The 17,220-nt window shown below is 38.2% G+C and overlaps 2 protein-coding genes across 3 annotated transcripts in view; one reads left to right on the top strand and one right to left on the bottom strand.

Moving 5' to 3' along the window:
* LOC134801447 (collagen alpha-1(I) chain-like) overlaps window positions 1-8,153 on the bottom strand; it is a 31,408-nt gene extending 23,255 nt beyond the window's left edge. The window contains exons 1-2 of one of the 2 annotated variants that reach the window (XM_063774017.1): window positions 7,907-8,153; window positions 4,296-4,391 (exon numbers count right to left, since the gene is read on the bottom strand). In XM_063774017.1, coding sequence (XP_063630087.1) covers window positions 4,296-4,365 — 70 coding nt within the window. In that variant the 5' untranslated portion in view covers window positions 4,366-4,391; window positions 7,907-8,153. Of the gene's footprint in view, window positions 1-4,295; window positions 4,392-7,500; window positions 7,883-7,906 lie in introns of those variants that run through there. The other variant, XM_063774016.1, reaches the window with a different exon arrangement.
* A 1,024-nt stretch (window positions 8,154-9,177) lies between these two features.
* LOC134801520 (catenin delta-2) overlaps window positions 9,178-17,220 on the top strand; it is a 95,425-nt gene continuing 87,382 nt past the window's right edge. Inside the window, exons 1-2 of the mRNA XM_063774132.1 lie at window positions 9,178-9,598; window positions 13,687-13,814. Of these exons, the coding sequence (XP_063630202.1) occupies window positions 13,774-13,814 (41 nt within the window). The 5' untranslated portion in view covers window positions 9,178-9,598; window positions 13,687-13,773. The remainder of the gene's footprint in view (window positions 9,599-13,686; window positions 13,815-17,220) is intronic.

Raw genomic sequence — 17,220 nt, 5'->3', positions numbered from 1 at the left:
GTTCGGAACTGTCAAAATTTTGTTCTAACTGACAGGTCGATATCGTCCGGCGGACTGTTAATCAGTGGGCCCCTTAACAATCACAAAGCGTGGCTGTACATACTTTTTATTCTCTTAACAATCAAATTGTGTTTACTTCGTCCGTGAACACGATAACAGTTGTTGTCGGTCGAAAAATACATGAATAAAAATAAAGTTTAGAAATAACATCAATTGTTATACTTATAATTTAAAGCTATAAATTACACCTACCGACAAGTGCCAATTATGCATATTTTCCAACTTGTTAATTTTGGTACATTGCCAATTTTTTTATTGAGTGGGCATAGCCAAATAGTCATAGACGGGCCTTACTTAAGCGGTTATGACACTGATAAGGATCCGCACGCAGCTCCGATGTGTGAGCGAGACAGCATTATGCACGTGTAGTATGTCCCGCTCACACACCGGAGAGGCGTGCAGATCCGCATACAATGTGAAGACTACCTTAGGCAGCCCTCCCACCGCCAATGACAAGCGAGATAGAAAAGAACTAAGGCTCATATCGCGGTATTTAGAATAAATAAATAAATCTTTATTTTATAAGATATTCAAGGTTCGCGATACAGGTGATGGAGCCGCTCGTTAAGCAGAATATTATGTGTAAAGTTTTAATAAAAATAAAAAATAAATACTTGTGTTGGGAGGCGTCGCCCTTCACTTGGTTTATAAGTACTATTTTAGGGTTCCGTACCCAAAGGGTAAAAACGGGACCCTATGACTAAGACTCCGCTGTCCGTCCGTCCGTCCGTCCGTCTGTCACCAGGCTGTATCTCATGAACCGTGATAGCTAGACAGTTAAAAAGTACGGAACCCTCGGCGGGCGAGTTCGACTCACACTTGTCCGGTTTTTTTTTATTATATTATACTAGTTTTCTAATATTCGGACTATCGTAAAATTAAATTTCGCAAACAACGCCCGGTACTCTATCACACAAGTTCGAATATTACAAAACACAAACCTGCCGAATCGGCCCTTACAACTCCGAGCGTTAGTTTTAAAATAAATAAACGCACTGATTCCACTCCAATAAACCGCATCTAACTAAATAAAATATTTCTATTAGATCCAGTCTCGTATTCTGCGGGCTCAGCACGGTTCCATTTTTATCGACTATCACTATGCGCGTCCCTTTCGCACTTACATACTTGTTAGAACGTGACAGGCATGGTGACAAGGGATAAAAACGCGACCGTGCTAAGCCGCCTGTACACAATCAAGAAGAATTGATTACACGCATGGACGATAACTTATGCTTTCACCATCGCATTTCTATTGTTCTTTTTATTCAATCGTACAAATGTATGTTATCTTGATATATAGGAGCGGCCGAGATTCTCAAAAATATCTGAGCACGCACTCTAACGCCTTGACAATAGAGGCGGGTTCAGATATTTGTGAGCACCTTAGCCGCTCCGATATATTTGATGGCGACTGTACAAATGAATGTTATCTTGAGATGTATTTGTTTTAAGATGCATTAGAAGGCTTGAGGTAAAAAAGGTCATACGGATTAATTATTAGCTCAGTATCTTGGATATTTTAATTAAATCATGAATATTTTTTTCGCACTCTCCGCACGCAACTGAAGAATAGTCGTCGTCAGATATGTATATCAAAGCATCCAAGCTATACAAAAATATCTGAACGAAGCCTCTATTTTATAACAGCTACGGGAGCCCCCTTTAATGACCCTGGCCTTGACGCTAGTACCCTGCCTATGAAGACGACAGTCGTGGGTTCGAATCCCGGTAAGTGCATTTATTTGTGTAATGACTGATGAGCACAGCCGGCGTATTATGGATGGCTTTATCCATCTTTATCCACGTGATAAAATAACTGTCACTTTTTCGCACCGTGGGATAGAAAGTGACGGACACCGTTTTATCACGCTGTCACGTAGACAAGGACGACCATCATATCGTATTTGGTCTCGAGTCGTGTTTTCTACCTATTCGAGTATTTGTATATTACTGTGTTCTCGAGTCGTATTTCCTATGGTGTTTCTTACGTATTCGAGTATTTGTATATTACATACATATTTGTCTGGGCAGCCAACAACACAAGCCTCCTTTAGTATTCAGTGAGGTTTAGTCAGTTTGTGTGAGACCAAGAATGCTAAGAAAAATACGTCTTTGATTAAAAACGCCAATAGACACCAAATAAGCATTTTTACGAGACCAAAATGTAATTTCAGTACAAACAGCAACAGTCCTAACTGTACATCGGTGGAACATATTACATAAGGTCCACCTATGTACAGTCACAGAATAAATAATAGTACTAGGTACAGAAGACTCACTGTAATAAAACGCGTCTGTTACGATTAAGGACAGATATGACCGCTAGGTGGAGCAACCGCCACGCGTGGCTTATGGCTTGCCACCAAAATTGGTGTGGGACGGATATACTTGTAGCTACTAGGGCTCGCGGTAGCGTCCGGGTTTCGTGTACCCGTTTCCGGGGCCCCGTTCTCGTGTTACACGTAGTGATGTGCCGAGGGAATTTCCCGGGAACGAGGAATATTCCAATATGGGAAATTTCCCGGTGTTCCCGGGAAAATTCCCCAAACAGGGGTATATTGAAACAGATTAAGTGTATTACAATTTTAATTAAAGCTAGCTATAACGACAAGTAACTGCGTTTAGTAAAATAAAGTAGCTAAAAACCGTAAAATGCAAAGTGGCATCCCAAAAAAAAACTTGGAAAGTGGATTTGCTTACAACAATCGACACTTTGGATGTTTCAAAAAAATATATGGCATCACTTTAAGCCCCCGATGTACCTGAATGCGAAGTCAGATCATTTCGACATTTTCTCCATACAAATGGATACTTATAAAAATGTTTTTTTAATCTCCAAAAAATTATGGCTACAGATTTTTTTTTATTAGATATTTTGATAATGTAATGCAAAAACATTCACAAGAACCCGTCCTTAACACTCGTATGTAGAAGAATTTCTTGGTAAAAAGCTTACGGAACTCCACTATTCTTATTAGTGCCTAACTTATTATGACCCTGATTAAACTGTGATGATTTGTATCGATTTTGTTGAATAATGGCGTATTATTGTAAAAAAAAATATATTTTGGCCGAGAAATCATTCCCAGTAACTATGGGGAATTTCCCAGGAAGAATGGGAAATTTCCCGGGAAGAATGGGTAATTTCCCGGAGTATAGGGAATTTTCGTACGCGGATGAGATACAGTTTATAATGTTTTTAAAAAAAGTTTAAGATGTTTTTTTAATCTTCAAAAAATTATGGCTCCAGATTTTTTTTATTAGATATTTTGATAATGTAATGCATAAACATTCACAAGAACCCGTCCTTAACACTCGTATGTAGAAGAATTTCTTGGTAAAAAGCTTACGGAACTCCACTATTCTTATTAGTGCCTAACTTATTTTGACCCTGATTAAACTGTGATGATTTGTATCGATTTTGTTGAATAATGGCGTATTATTGTAAAAAAAAAATATATTTTGGCCGAGAAATCATTCCCAGTAACTATGGGAAATTTCCCAGGAAGAATGGGAAATTTCCCGGGAAGAATGGGTAATTTCCCGGAGTATAGGGAATTTTCGTACGCGGATGAGATACAGTTTATAATGTTTTAAAAAAAAGTTTAAGATGCTAAGTGTTGGCGGAATTTCTGATAATAAAATAGTATATCTATGCGCCATTTCAAAATTCCCATACTTTCCCATCATATGGGAAATTTCCCGGGAACCTATCCAGGAAATTTCCCACCAAGGGAATTTTCCCGGGAACGGCACATCACTAGTTACACGAAACCGGATTTGTCGCCCGTTTGGAACGGGTAATTAGGATCCGCGTAATTAAGATCCGTGTACCCGTGTTACCCGTGTATCCGGATCCACGGATACAAGGGTCCGTCCCGTTCTCGACGTATAGTGACGATCGGACGCGTTCTTTATAAGAGCGAAGAATGAAAAGTTTATAACGGACAATAACACATTACCAATAACAAGCAATACGAAAAAAAACAGAACAACAACAACTAGATCCGGAGCCGAACGCAAATCCGGAGCCGAACGCACAACACGGACACGGGCTTTGACGGGTTCGTGTGTAGTTCGGACGCTTAGCACCGCCGGGGCTAAGAAAACGGACACACGGGTTGGCGTGTAGCACGGATATCGGGAGCCCTAGTAGCTACTTGTTGCGACGCGACGAAATCGCGGAGTGAGCCACGCCTGGTACAGTTAACAGTGTGGGGGACGGTACTCACCAGGCTCAGCGGAGTCGCTGGGCTCGTCCTTGAGGCGGGCGCCGCCGCCCTTCTCCTTCTCCTTTATCATACCCCTGCGTGCCTTCGCCAACTTGACTGTACAGACAAACGGACAAAATTATAAACCAAATTATATGTCATATACGAAGGAAATAAGTTTTTGCTAAAAATTTCATTTTTGGTACAAGCTTTTATCGCTGACTGTACTTTTCTTACGACAGACAACATATACTCACCGAGACAATTCTAAAAACCCCTAACACAATTAGGTTGCGTGTTTACGCATGTTTCATCACAGAGTTCCTATGGCCACCTCCTGTCTCCATCATCAGCTCGATGGTACCATAATATTGCATTGTCATCCAATTTATACATGCATGCAAAATTTCAGCTCAATCGGAAACCGGGAAGTGGATCAAATTTAACTTGTGTGATTTGATTACAGACCGACAGACAACGGGACAGGTGAAAGTAAATAAAAGCTTGTAAAAATTACTAAGGCCTCCAGTGTCCAGACCTGGAATCGAACCAGCGTTCTCTGTTTACGCGGCAGATGCCTAGACCGCTCGGCCATCCGGTTACTGTGGCATGGGCCGAAATTTCCAAGTAGGTATATGACACAAATATGGACGGACAAAATTAATTCCAGCTTGCATAAAAAGGCGGGTTTGTAATATATGAATCCTCATACGGGATGTCACATTGCTCCGCACGGAAACGTCACGCACGAAGTGTGAAGTCCCTTATGAGACTTTATATGTTACAACGCCTACGCACGCATCTTGTGTAGCTTTAAGTTACTAATTTTAATTAAAGAGTAACATTCAATTAAAATTAGTAACAAAATACTAGGAAAATAATACAGTATAGTTGTTCTTGTATTTAAATAAAAAAATAAAGTGGCGGGAAGAGTTGACAAACCAAAGAACCTTTCGGAGGAATGCTGTTTATCCTGTGTTTTTAAAGAAATTAATAAATATCTGTAATTTTCACCACCAACAGAATAGGTGCTAATATGTAATCCTAAGTGCAAATATATGAGTGAAGCCAGAAATGTAATCTCTACAAATGATTTCATTGAAGAAACAAAAAATGTTCCCTATGGGATGGTGTTAGGGGGAAAACACACTTTTAGTGTCAATTATTAGCTCCGAAAACATGGATGGCAGCCATAGCCTTCACAATTATAATTTGTGACAATAGGTCTAAAAGTATTTTTTAAAGCTTCTTCATTTAAAGGTTTTGTCTAAATACCAAAAACATAGTATTCTCACTTGGAAAAAACATTTAACTAACAAATTCCTAATAGTACCATCACACTTCGGGACTGTTGCCCCATTTGGGGTCCTAGCTAAACTGGTTGTTCAATACTTACGCTATATAATTTCAAATTTAGCAAGAACCCTAAATGGCATTAACAACCCCGTGTGGTGACTGTACATCAAAATTCACATTTTTTTTCTTTTTTAAAGGCTTACAAATAATCTATTCAAATATGCAGCTTTCTGTCCAGGCAAAGAGTTGCAATATTTTTATATATTTTTCTAGTAATTAAAATAATTTCTACAAATTTTATAATTATTTTATTCTATCAGATGAAATGAGTTTTTTTTTTAATTTTGTACTTTATGATTAAAATATATGCAATACTTTATATGGATTAGTCTATGGGACAATATTTCTAATGGACTTTTCAAATTATGATGATGAACTTTTTAAATCTCATGAACTGTACATACCTGGTAAAAAGCTTGCCTCTCAGTAAAGATTCTGTACTTGCGATTGGCTATTGGCTATGTACTCGTAATTTTAGTATAAAACACAGGCATTACAGTCAAACAGTTTATTGCTATTAAGGATCTTCATAATCATAATATGAGGTACTTTGGGGTTAAATTCTGAATTTTAAACATGAATTCAATCTTTGACATAGTAATTTCATCAGATCATTTGCTTATAAATTTCATTTCATCATAATACATATATGGGGCTGAACGGACCACATGCTGCAGTGAACATGTTAAAGGATTTAACTCCAGAAGCCATATCATGGTCGCATTTTTATTACTTGTCATGCCATGCGTCACTTTCACACTTACATATTTGTTAGAAGGTGGCAGTAATGGTGACATTGGTGACAAATGATACAGAGCCGACCATCTTAGCCCTATAGGTTAAATCATACTGGCAATCAGAGTAATGGTTTGTATTGGGCTCATTTTATACATTGATTAGTGTTAGGCAATTAACTTGTGTTTAGTAGCAAATGTATGAACTCACACTAGTCACACTTAACAGTAAGCGATGTGTAGGTAAATCGGGCCTTAACTAAAATCCAGTCATGCATTGTTTATTTACCTTTCAATGCAATAAAATGAGATATTACTTATATCAATGATATTGATATTATGTTTAAAAGTAATTACATGTACATTGAAATACAGTTGATGCTCATTTTTGTGATAAGGCTGATATCTACTACTGATTTTGCGTTGTTTACCATTCTCAGGTTATCTTGAATACAACACAGAGATGTTTGAAATTAGTTTTTACTCTACTCCTTACAAAAAATCACATACATTTTAATTATTATAGGTACCTGATTATATGTGATTAGTGAATGATAGTAAAAAATTGGCTATAATTTTATGCCAATGAAGACTTTCACAAAAAAGTATTTTACTAGAGTTATATTTAAACTCTTGAGGTAGCAATTTGATTCATTAAAACCGATTTTAGGGGTTAAGTTGTCTATATTCTGTCAATGATCAGGTTTTATTAGTTTCCCAATCAAGTTTCAAAGCATATCATTTACAAACAGCACATTCTTTTATTTTATGATGTATTATGATGGTGGATTGAAAGTAATGTTGAAAATTACCAGCATCTTTCATGCCATCATTACTAGAATTACTAATTAGGACATGTTTAGGATAGATTTGTCCTTTCATGAGTTGAATGTGGGTTTGTGGCTCAGAGAGCACCCCCAAGGAGATATATAAAGGTAGAATCTTAGACATATGATGGTTGTGAATGAGTAAACAGCGTCAAAACGCGTTTGTATACATACGTTACGACGACGCCTTTCGTCACGGTGCCGTTATTGGCACATGGCCCGACAATCCACGGAACGGCACTTCATTACGAGAATTTCATTATGCACCAAACGATCCAGAGATTATTATAAATAGAGATATGTAAAAACCTTGACGGACGGAACGACGCTGGCCGCCGTGCCACGACCCGCGCCGTATCAACACAACCACCTCTGATTTAATCCAGATATTCAATTAAAACGGGAATACACCGCAATATCCCATAAAAATTCCTCGTTTAAACTCCATACATAAACAATGAGATCGGGTGTAGACTGTCGCAAGCACACCAAACGCACGTTTATTATGGCCGATTTATTGCCTCAGGTACGCCGTCTCGACGAATCGACACCTCCGGAGAAAGCGTCTAACATTATTTTATAGCATTCGTGTGATCTAATTAAGGTATAACGATGGGTATGCAGCAAGAAACAAAAAATCAGGATCGCTGACATTTTTGTTTATGGTACATCGAGTCGACGAGATCCAGAATCCACAAATAGCGAATAAACGTACACGATTACCGCCTCCCGACGGATTCACTAGCACTTGATAACACCAAACACTGCGTTTCTTCTCATTTATGAAAGTTTCATTGTTAAAATATACCTGATTTTTAATTTCTTTCTATCAGCATTTAACACAAATCACCACGCACACACAACATAACACATATATGTGCACACATGGATACTTGAGACAATTTTCCTTCACAAAACAACAAAAAATGTTCAAGATTGCTCAGCGATTCACAAATGTTTGGCGCTAGTGTCGTGTAGGCCAAGAAAAAGATTGTAAAGCTAGATACTCACTGAACGGGAATAACGGAATGTGAGTTTTTGTACTATTTTTTGTGGTACCTGTCAGAGTGCAACGCTTTTATTTATGAAAGGTGTTCAGAAGTCTAATTCATATTATTATTTAACTGACTCTTCAAGTTTTTTGTAAATGTAGTAGTTAAATGTCTTATAATATGTAAATGAATTAAAATCACTATCTCGAGTGTTTTTTTTACCATTTTAAAAGTCTTACGAAGCAATTTAATTTTAACAGATTCTAATAAAGGAATAAATAAATGAAACATATAATAAATAATGATTCTCATTCGAATTATCAACCATTAATAATTATAGTCTGGCAAACACAACTTGTCAGTCAGTAACAACACGGTAACAACAAAGATAACTATACTTATCCTTTTCTTTTGGGGTGCTAGTACTAGCATAAGACAAAGAAAGTATGATTCTCTCTGTCTATGTTTGAAATGAGACAGTCCTGGGCAAGTCCTGGGCCAAACTATAAACATCTTTTATAATACTATCAAATGGCACTCGCAATGGAATATAATGTAGAATCTTGTCGCAGCGATAACTAAAAAAAATAATTACGCGATAATATTTAACTATGACTAACCAATAGTGTGAAAATAAATAAGGCTACATGTACATTATCTTAAGGAATACATTTTTAATCCTTGACATCATTTATTTAAATTTAATTATGGGAACACTATGTGCTGTCATTAATCATTTATCCTTTTTTAACAAGAGTTTGTCTTGGGATCCCAGCTGAGAAAACAATAGTAAGCCGCTTGGCCTTTTTTAATTGCGCATATTTAAATGTAAGTGACATATCGGCGTGATTTTTATATTTTAAATTTTTCTGATATCCATCCGAAGCAAAGGTTTTTGCGTTTTTTTTCTTATACCACCATAATCTCCGATATTGCCATATAAGAAATTAGTATGTTCATTCCAGGTTCATTCTACGTTATCTATGATCGACGTAGCATATTGTCTATGATGTACGGTGAAGGGTGGAGGGACGGATGGATATCGCTTCGTTGACGCCTAAAATAATTATTTCATGGTGTTTTGTGATAAAATCCATATATGCGGAATAAATTTAGTGAATTTATTAAATACTTCGACTGTGTTCGTGTGTAAAGGTGTAATAAGGTGGCTTATTCGTTAATCTCCACTGATTACATTCCGACCGCTCCCTCGCGCAAAGTACGTCAGACGTTAAGTATTTTTCGTACTGTTTGTACTACTTGCGATAGTAGGCCGTAATAGTAAAAGCTGTTGGAAAGTGCATTTGTACGGGAAATTGTTGGTGTAAAAAACTATCTCACGTTCCATTTATCTGAAAGCGCTATGAGTTGATCTTTTAAGTTTGTGAGATATTGTCGTTTGTGGCCATTTTTCGGTAAGTATTCCTGCATTTGTATTTACATTTTGAAAGCCTGTAGTAGCGAGCGAAGCGCTAGAACATGTTGGGCTGGCTGTTTTGTGCTTAGAGTAACATTTTCAACGCTAAGCCGTAGTACAATACGTATCAATGAACCGCTATAGTATAGGTCTACCTACTACGTGATACTCAAGTCACGTTTTCTGAATAAACGGATAGATTTTCTATAGCATCAGGTTTTCGCGCATTTTTCCTCAGTATGCTCGTGTAACACTGCAATTTGATGATGTATTCATTCAGGAATTTGTGTAAATTGTAAAGTATGTGGTGTGTCAGTAGTTTTGAATAGTGTAGTAGTGTCTACTTTTAATATTGCGTCCTATTGATTCTTTACGAGACTATATTGCTAAAACTAACTGTAATACCGGTATATGACTATGTATGCAATAGTTGCCCTCACATAGATAATACCTATACAGGTGTAACAAAAATAGTAGGGATCTGTTTTTATGGCATAAATGTGCAAAACCAAATAGGGATAACCATCCAATCTAAGTGTGTTAAAGTATTTTTATTTGTAAACCTGTTTGTCTCTTTTTATCAACTGTATTTTAGTAATTAAATTAATGTCCAACTCTAATTAGAATTCTTAGGATTTTTATCACTAATATTTTTACCCTCATTTGTATGTAAATCAAGAATGAACATGTATCTAAAAATATGAATAGCTCAAAATAAGGAAGAGTGGAGAAGATTGGGGGAGGCCTTTGCCCAAAGGCACACAGAAGCAGTTATCATAGAATGTAGATTAAGGAAAACTAGATATAGTATTTAAAAAAAATGTATTCTGAAATAAGGCTATAAATAAAAAAAAGATAAGTAAAAAAATATGATTGGATGGAAATTTAATAATTGACTAAAAGTTATAATTCCTACAACACTAAAATTATGTTTTAAGACACTGAAGGGATAATAATGGGCTGTGGCCCGATTCTCAAAAGCTTGTAACTTGTAATACAAGTGGAAGTCCCTTTCTAACAACAGCTGTCAAAAAGTGACATCCGCTTGTATTACAAGCTTTTGAGCAACAGCCCCTGCTGGTAAGATATTAAAGATACAGCTAGGAACCTGCCCTATTGACAAACAACAATGAGCTACCCTTTGAACATCACAGTTATTCAGGGATAGGCTCAGTACTTCTGATTATGCTAGAAAACTAAACATGTTTCAAGCCTACACAAAACCCTATGAATTTGTATACACAATGTATTATTGATTTGCATGCAACCTCAAGGGCCCCTATTCATAAATGCCAACACAATTGATCATTTACCTTGTATAGAATAAACAACAATGTAGATGCCTCAGTATTTTGGTGCTGCAAGTACTTGTTTGCAATTGTGTGGAGTCTATTTGACAAAGCTAATAGGCATGTCTCATCGGCTCACATTTGGCAATGACTATTCACAAAAAAAGGCAAGTAATGGCTTACTAATAATATACTTAAGTGTATTTATATAGTAAAATATATGTGGTTACACGCCAAATTGGTTTATTTGTTTATGAAAAATCTGGGTACTCACTTGAAAAAAAAACCTTTAATTAAAACAAATAGAGAACCCCCACTGCTTCTGGAAGTCAGGTCACAAGAACCAGGACGACAGACACGCAAAATGTTACGGAGCCCCTGGTCTAATACAGAATAACCAAAATAGGAGCATTCTACGGGCTATCACATACAGACGCATTTTATTTCCTGTGTTCCGACTTTTTTTTCGGTATTTAAAGCAGGCGATAATTTTTCTGTGCATATTTTGACCATTTATCATAGAATAGGAAACTCGTTTGTACGGGACAGTGGTAAACAATTTTATGGAATTCTCCAATATCACTTAAAAGATCTGAAAACCATAAACAGCATTACTAGATGTCCGTTTTTCCAACAATTATGCAGCATCCATATTTCTCCAGACAGTGTATTACACTGTTTACTTACCAAGCACTGATTCCAACATTTACTCAGCCAGTGTAACTCAAGAACTCTCCGTATGCATAATCAGAGACAGCGACGTAACTACACCAAGGTCCGTGGCAATTTCTCGGAGGTGGGCAAAAGGGGTCTGTGCTCACGGCATGTCAGTCAAATTAGGGCCCCTGGCATTTTGCCCTCTTTGCCACAATTGCCACCCTATGGTTACCCCACTGATCGGAGAGCTGATTATACGGGTTATACTGGTTTATCTTCATGTTCGACTCCTGTTAGGGTTTGGAGCGACATCCCAGCTAATTGCCATTGCAATTAACCTGGTTATAGTGATTATCATATTCATAGTCGCTGTGAACGCGACTAACAATGTTTTTAAGACAAACAATAGGTATTTTAACATTTCTTTTAATGTAAGAGCTACAATTTCTTGAAACGTTACTCGTTTTTACTTATTTACAGGCTTGTAAGATTATGTTTATCAGATTAATGGGCTTGCATGGTCACGTTTATGTCTGGGTTATCAAATTTCGTTATTCGTTTTTCTCGTATCTAACTGTATCTGTAAATCTTTGCGTAAGTGCTGGCGGGCTCTAGAAAACCAAATTCAAGGCATTTTCAGTAGAGTTGCAACGGATAGTTGTTTGGCCGGATACCGGATACCGGATATCCGGCCTGCCCATCGACCTAATAACCGGTATCCGGCCGCCGAATATTCGGCCGGCGAAACTATACCTACATTGCGGTATTTCAGGTGCGCATTGTGCAGGTTTTGATATTTAATTTATTTTTAATTTTAATTTGACCTGTTTCCTAGTTACGTTCGCGCGGACTCATTTCTAGGTTCGAAATGAGTGCGGGTGCAAGTCAGTAGAATGTTTAAATTGTTTTATAATAATAAACGAGTACGATTATGACCCTGACTGTTTCTTAAATCCAATTTTGTTTACTCCGAAATCAAGCAATGTTACTATCCGGTATCCGGCCGGATAGTAGGTCACTATCCGGTATCCGCCCGGATATTAAAATAATAGACCGGGAGACAGTGACACATTTTACTGGGTCATTTGTACCAGTATGGCGGTTCGTCAGGGGTCTAAGTACGTAATGAAGGAAAGAAAAATGATGGTCAAAAAAATTAACTCCCTTGCGGCGGTATGGCGGCCATTTGGAACCATCCGAAAAGTATGGCATGGTGATGTCCATGCTGGCTGCTCGACGATGATCACCTGTACAAAAATTAACTTGGCACAAAGGATTGAATTGTTTTTTAAAATTAACGTGTTCGCCTCGAGAAGTATGGCATTACGCTACCGCCTACTTCTTTTTTATGGACTATCGGAAAATACGAGGATTTTTGTGGAACAAATCGTTCGACACTCGTATTTTATCCGACACGTTCGACTAACGCCCACGCGATTGGGCCGCCGGTACCAGCGCTATGACCATCATTTTTCTTTCCTTCATTACGTACTTAGACCCCTGACGAACCGCCATACTGGTACAAATGACCCAGTAAAATGTGTCACTGTCTCCCGGTCTATAATGGCCGGATAGGCCGGATACTGGATAGTAACCGAATATACCGGTGCATCTCTAATTTTCAGTCAGTCTGTACCTGTAGGAATGTAGAGAGAGGGCAATAGAGAGTTCTCTCTCCAGGCGGGTGTTATGCCTGGGGACCGAAGTCCAATGAGAGTTGTATCTATAGTAACTGATATTGGGAACTCTGTAAGCGCGATGTAGGAAACGCTAACGCCATCTGTTAGAATATTGTGGTAGGTACAACGTTGACAGAGATGCTATGCTACAAGTCACTTGTCACAAGTCACACTCAAAATAAGGCACTTGCTTGACTTGCGTGTGAGCCAGCTATAGACTGTATTAGAAAAAGATAGGCAGTCTATATCGCGCGCGATATGGTGTAGGTAGCGTACTTACATGAGCTAGGGATGAATAGTCGATAAACAATCGCGGTAGCTCAGATAAGGGGTTGCAGGCGTCGACCGCTTTCCATCCGGCGGGCCTTATGCTTGTTTGCCACCTGGTATAAACAAAATAGCAAGTTCGAATCGTACTCCAACTATTTATTTTTAATTAGCATTTTAATGTGTTGTTCCAGGTACATTTGTGAGTCAATCTTCGAACAGTGATGGCGTTAAGTCGACAGAGACACTAGGGAAGGCTGGACCGACATGATAGCTGCGCAATGGACGGCGTAAAGAAAATACATTCGGGGACGTTGTACCGGTGAGTACTTGACGTATTCAATTAACAGCAACTAGTGTCCAAAAGAAGTGAGTGAGAAGTGATGTGAAGTTAGGTATGGTTTCAAGTTGGGCGAAGTTCGACATAAAAATCATGTTTACGTCGAAGTTTAGGTTTCGGCTAAAAAACTGCCGAACCTTTTGGCCGCGCCGAAACTGTAGTCTCCGACTAAATATTCGGTTTCCGCCGAAACTACAGCATAAACCGAACGGTTCGGTTTTGGCAAGAAATCCGGTTTCGGTCCAGTATTAAATTAACAGCAACCTTTAACTGGCCATTATTAGACCCTATGTCACAAGGCTTACGAGTAGAAAAACACTGAAATTTATTAAATATTTAGATTAAGAAGATGTTGCGTTTTTTACACCTCTTTCCTGCTCCTGTTGAAGCTCTTCGTTATGGATCTAGACATGTCGAATAATCTTCGACTTCAAATAGGTACGTGAGTGACTCGATTTAATATATTTAACACCTACATCTGCGTCCTCGTACAGCCAATTACAGAAAATCTATACAGTTCGGTGTGTTTCATTTTTTAGTTGGACCTACTAAAAAGGTATATTGTTTATAACGATTTGCATCACGCGTGCTAAAACTTTTTAAAATTCGCGTCATGCCCATTACAAACGTCCCAAGCAAAGCGTCTCAGAGGGGCAACACGCGAACCACGTTCGACGTGTTGCCCCCCTGTCATACTTACGTACGGATTTACAAGTGCGACAGGGAAGCAACACGTCGAACGTGATTCGCGGTAGGCCCTCAGAGGCTTTTGGATGTAACATGTTAACTTGGTACGACAAGGTCCCATCTCACTGCATGCGTACGTCTTAGCGGGATGGAACTGTTTAAATCGTGATAAATCTTTACGCGGTTTACAGCGGCTTATCTTAAAAGAGCGTCTCAGTCTAGTGGCGTTGTTCATAAACGCGTTACTGGCCTTAATTAGCTATGAATCGTTTGTCTTGATCTGTCATTTTGACTTATGTATTTGTAAGAAAGGGATATCTAAAACATAATTTAACTAAATTAGGCCCGTGAAGTTTTATGAATAAAGGGGTATATGTCTATATGAAAGTTACATGCGATGCGGTTGACAATTGGGAAAAAGTTGCCTTTTTTCGTGGATTGTGTAAGGCCCAATGCGCATAATAATGTACAATGTTTCAATCTAATTAGAAACTTTCATAAACCAAAATATCTGGGAGACCGAGTTTCGCTCGGAAAACATATAAAAATGCGCGTTTTCCCAGAGATAAGACCAAGCTAGATCGATTTAACGCCCCCGAAAACCCCTATATTAGAGCCGTTTCCGAGATCCCCGAAATATATATATATAAATACGGACGACCGGTCTGGCCTAGTGGGTAGTGACCCTGCCTATGAAGCCGATGGTCCCGGGTTCGAATCCTGGTAAAGGCATTTATTTGTATGATGATACAGATATTTGTTCCTGAGTCATGGTTGTTTTCTATGTATTTAAGTATTTATATATTAGGTCATTACCTATGAAATTGGCGTTTTGTACGGAGAATTTCAACGAAACACGAATTTCCATACAATTAATTTTGCGGATATTTTTTTGATGGCTAATTCAAACCAAACAAAATTTTTCCAGTAATTTTTGACACCTTTAAGGTATGTTTTCAATATCTCCATTTCTTGAAAATTGGTACCATTAGAAGAATATAAGTAATTTTAATACTCGAACCGACAGCACATGAAAAGACCTATTTTCAAGGCTTAATTCTGAACACTTAACAATAAAAAATAACAATTAATTGTATGTAAAATCGTTGTTTATTGAGTGCACTGTAGTTTTATTGTAATTGTGTATGTACTTTTGTAAAAAAAAAAAAACTAGGATCAGACTTATATCTATGAACAAAAACGCCAATTTCATAGGTAAGGACCTAATATTATATATATCGTTGTCTGAGTACAACACAAGCCTTCTTGAGCTTACCGTGGGGCTTAGTCAATTTGTGTATAAATGTCCTATAATATTTATTTATTTAAATAAACAAGAATTGCTCGTTTAAAGGTATTAGATATGTCTATATGAAAGTTACACGCGGTGGTTAGGGTTGACATTGACAATTGGGACAAAGTTGCCTTTTTTCGGGGATTGTATAGGGCCCAATGTGCATAACAATGTACACTCCGTTTCAATCTAATTAGAACATTTCATAAAACAAATAAAGTAAGTACATTTCTTTGGTTTCATTGCTTTCTCAAGCAAACGGAATTCATGAAAAGGAAATTGTTGTCTGGTCGGCTTTACGAGTTTACGACAGCACTAGTTTAAGTACATTACAGGCGGTCTAGCGTAAGGGCTGATTTGGCGCGCGAACTCGCATGCGATTTTAGTTACATTGCGGACTGTTGGTTACGTGACTTACGTCCAATTCAACCGACCGATCAAAAAACGCAGTGTAATGAAACTCGCATGCGAGTTCTCGCATCGTCTAAATGAGCCCTAAGTTGCGTCCTCGCGCGCGCGCGAGTCCATACTTGAAGTCGCGCTTAATGTACGGAGTCGCGCGCGAGAACTCAATTCACAGGTGTATAGAGGTGTGTATGTGCCCTGAATGGCTGTCAATCAAACGGAGGGCACAACATGCAAAACGAAGATGGATCACTTTTGATCTTACACACGCTGATGGGTAAGGCATGTCGAATCTTTAGGCCGCATTCTACGTGTTCTAATGACAGGTCGTGACATCTCATTCTTCACCGATCTTAAGGCTTCGTCACACAGGCGCGTTTTCCGGGCGGGCCGTGAGCAGGGAGCGCCGCTTTTACATATAAAACGCTCACGCCCCGCCCGGAAAACGCGCCTGTGTGACGGAACCTTTATAGTAAAATTCGAGAGGCGATATCGCCGCTATTTGATTAAAGGGTCAAACACATTTTAGAATAAATGTCACTTCTGTAGACAAAACAAAAATAATGTACAACCCGGGTACATATTACATATATATCACGTTGTCCTATCTGAGTCTTAAGTACTGAAGAAGTACACCTAATCCATCAGTAAGCGTGCGGCGTAATAAATAACTTTAGGTTCTCTTAACTTTGCGAAGTCTACAGGAAAGACGCGAACGAGTACAGCGTATGACCCAAAAAAACCAGCGATGTCACGATCATACTAAACATATCACGAATCGCGGCACTTATGACTTGTATTGTTATTGTTAGCAAAAACATTGTAAGTATGTCTATGTCGTGGTATACGCCGCTACAATTTTCTTCACTATATTCTTATTTTGTTATCCAAGCTAAATCATTTACCGAGCATATTTCTATTTTTGAAGAGCTCTTTTCAGTCTTCCTTTTCTATTCAAACTAATTTGAGAAACAGTAAAACAATTCTTGCTAGGAAACAAAT

The sequence above is a fragment of the Cydia splendana genome, chromosome 22 (assembly GCF_910591565.1).
Source record: "Cydia splendana chromosome 22, ilCydSple1.2, whole genome shotgun sequence".
Classification (NCBI taxonomy): Eukaryota; Metazoa; Arthropoda; class Insecta; order Lepidoptera; family Tortricidae; genus Cydia; species Cydia splendana.
Note: the sequence above shows the minus strand (reverse complement) of the source record. Positions and strands in the feature narration are given on the sequence as shown.